The sequence below is a fragment of the Dendrobium catenatum genome, unplaced genomic scaffold (genome assembly GCF_001605985.2).
Source record: "Dendrobium catenatum unplaced genomic scaffold, ASM160598v2 original_scaffold_166546, whole genome shotgun sequence".
Lineage (NCBI taxonomy): Eukaryota > Viridiplantae > Streptophyta > Magnoliopsida > Asparagales > Orchidaceae > Dendrobium > Dendrobium catenatum.
The window spans coordinates 1-1,255 of record NW_021484970.1 but is presented as its reverse complement, the minus strand read 5'-3'; the positions used below and the strand labels follow the sequence as shown (position 1 = coordinate 1,255).

General features: G+C 43.3%; 1 protein-coding gene across 1 annotated transcript; it reads right to left on the bottom strand.

The window, feature by feature from the left end:
• Positions 1-570: 570 nt before the first annotated feature.
• LOC110098656 (glycosyltransferase family protein 64 C3) lies at positions 571-1,250 on the bottom strand (the record flags this gene model as incomplete). Its single annotated transcript, XM_020825554.2, has 1 exon — positions 571-1,250. A coding segment is annotated over one exon (639 nt), but the record flags the coding sequence as incomplete, so codon positions are not given.
• Between the last annotated feature and the right edge of the window lie 5 nt (positions 1,251-1,255).

The following is a 1,255-nucleotide window of genomic DNA, read 5'->3' as shown; positions in this document are numbered from 1 at the left end:
ATAAATAATAATTTTTTTTTATTATTTGTACTAACACTCTGTTTTAGAAAGCAATAAAAAAGCCGTCCCAAACAAAACTTTAATGTATGAAAGTACCTCCCATTTAATGGCTATTTATACAATAATCTCATATTTGAACCTATCTTTAATGCACTTAGAAGTTGGGCATATCCTTTGCACTTCTAAGAAATATCCATAGAACTGGTGAGCTATGAAGTTGATAAAATCAAATATATTTGACATCAACAACAATGAATTAAAACACATTTATAGTTTGGATATTAGATTGAAAAACTATTAGCAAGATTAGCCATAGCTCATTATATACATAACCAAGAAAAAAACTTCCCATATTTGACCTAATTTGAATCCAAAGAATATCATGATAAATATGAAAGACATTAAGGTTTCATTTGGGTCGACTTTTTTTACAGCTTTTTAAAGCAGTTTTTTAATTCAAAAAATTTAATTTTTGTACTAAAAAACTGTTTTAAGAAGCAATAAAAAAACTGTCGCAAATAAAGCCTAAGACTATATAATACGAAATAATACAAATCAATTTGTAGTCCATGATTAAAAGAGAGTTTATTTATATTTGATTTAGTCTCAATCTAATCTTGGTCACATAGAACCAGTTTACCAGCCTTTCTACAAAGCCCCTGTTCCCCAATCTCTCCGACCACCTTACCGTAACTGTACCTGAGCGGCATCACACCCAGCAACCGATGGAACTCAGTAATGCAGTTCCCCCTGCTCTCCCAATGCTCCTTCCTCGAGCTCAACCCTACCCTTCCGATCTCCGTCTCCCCCTTTCCCCGATTCCTGGGATCGCCATAATCCCTAACCCTTCCGCCGACGAGCAGAGGGCCTTCCCCACTCTCCATGGCGGCGACGAAGTTCATGAGAATGTCCTCGCAGTTACGATGGCGGTCCACGACCGCCCTCGCGGGGGCTAATTTGGTCCAGCAGCTGTATTTGTGAAGGTAGTCGGCGCGGAGGAGCATGAGCTTGGTGAGAACAATGGAGTAGCGGTCGGGATGGAGGGTGTAGATCCAGGACTTGGAATGGAGGTCGAGGGCGTGGGAGCGGGGGAAGAAGCCGAGGAGGGAGAGGGGGCGGCGGGAAAGGAGGGAGAGGGCGAGGGAGAGGGAGTGAGGGGAAGGGGAGATGTCGTCGTCGGCGATGGCGATGAAGCGGGAGAGGAAGAGGGTGGAAGGGAGGGGGAGGAAGCGGAGGTTGAGGGAGGAGGAGGGGA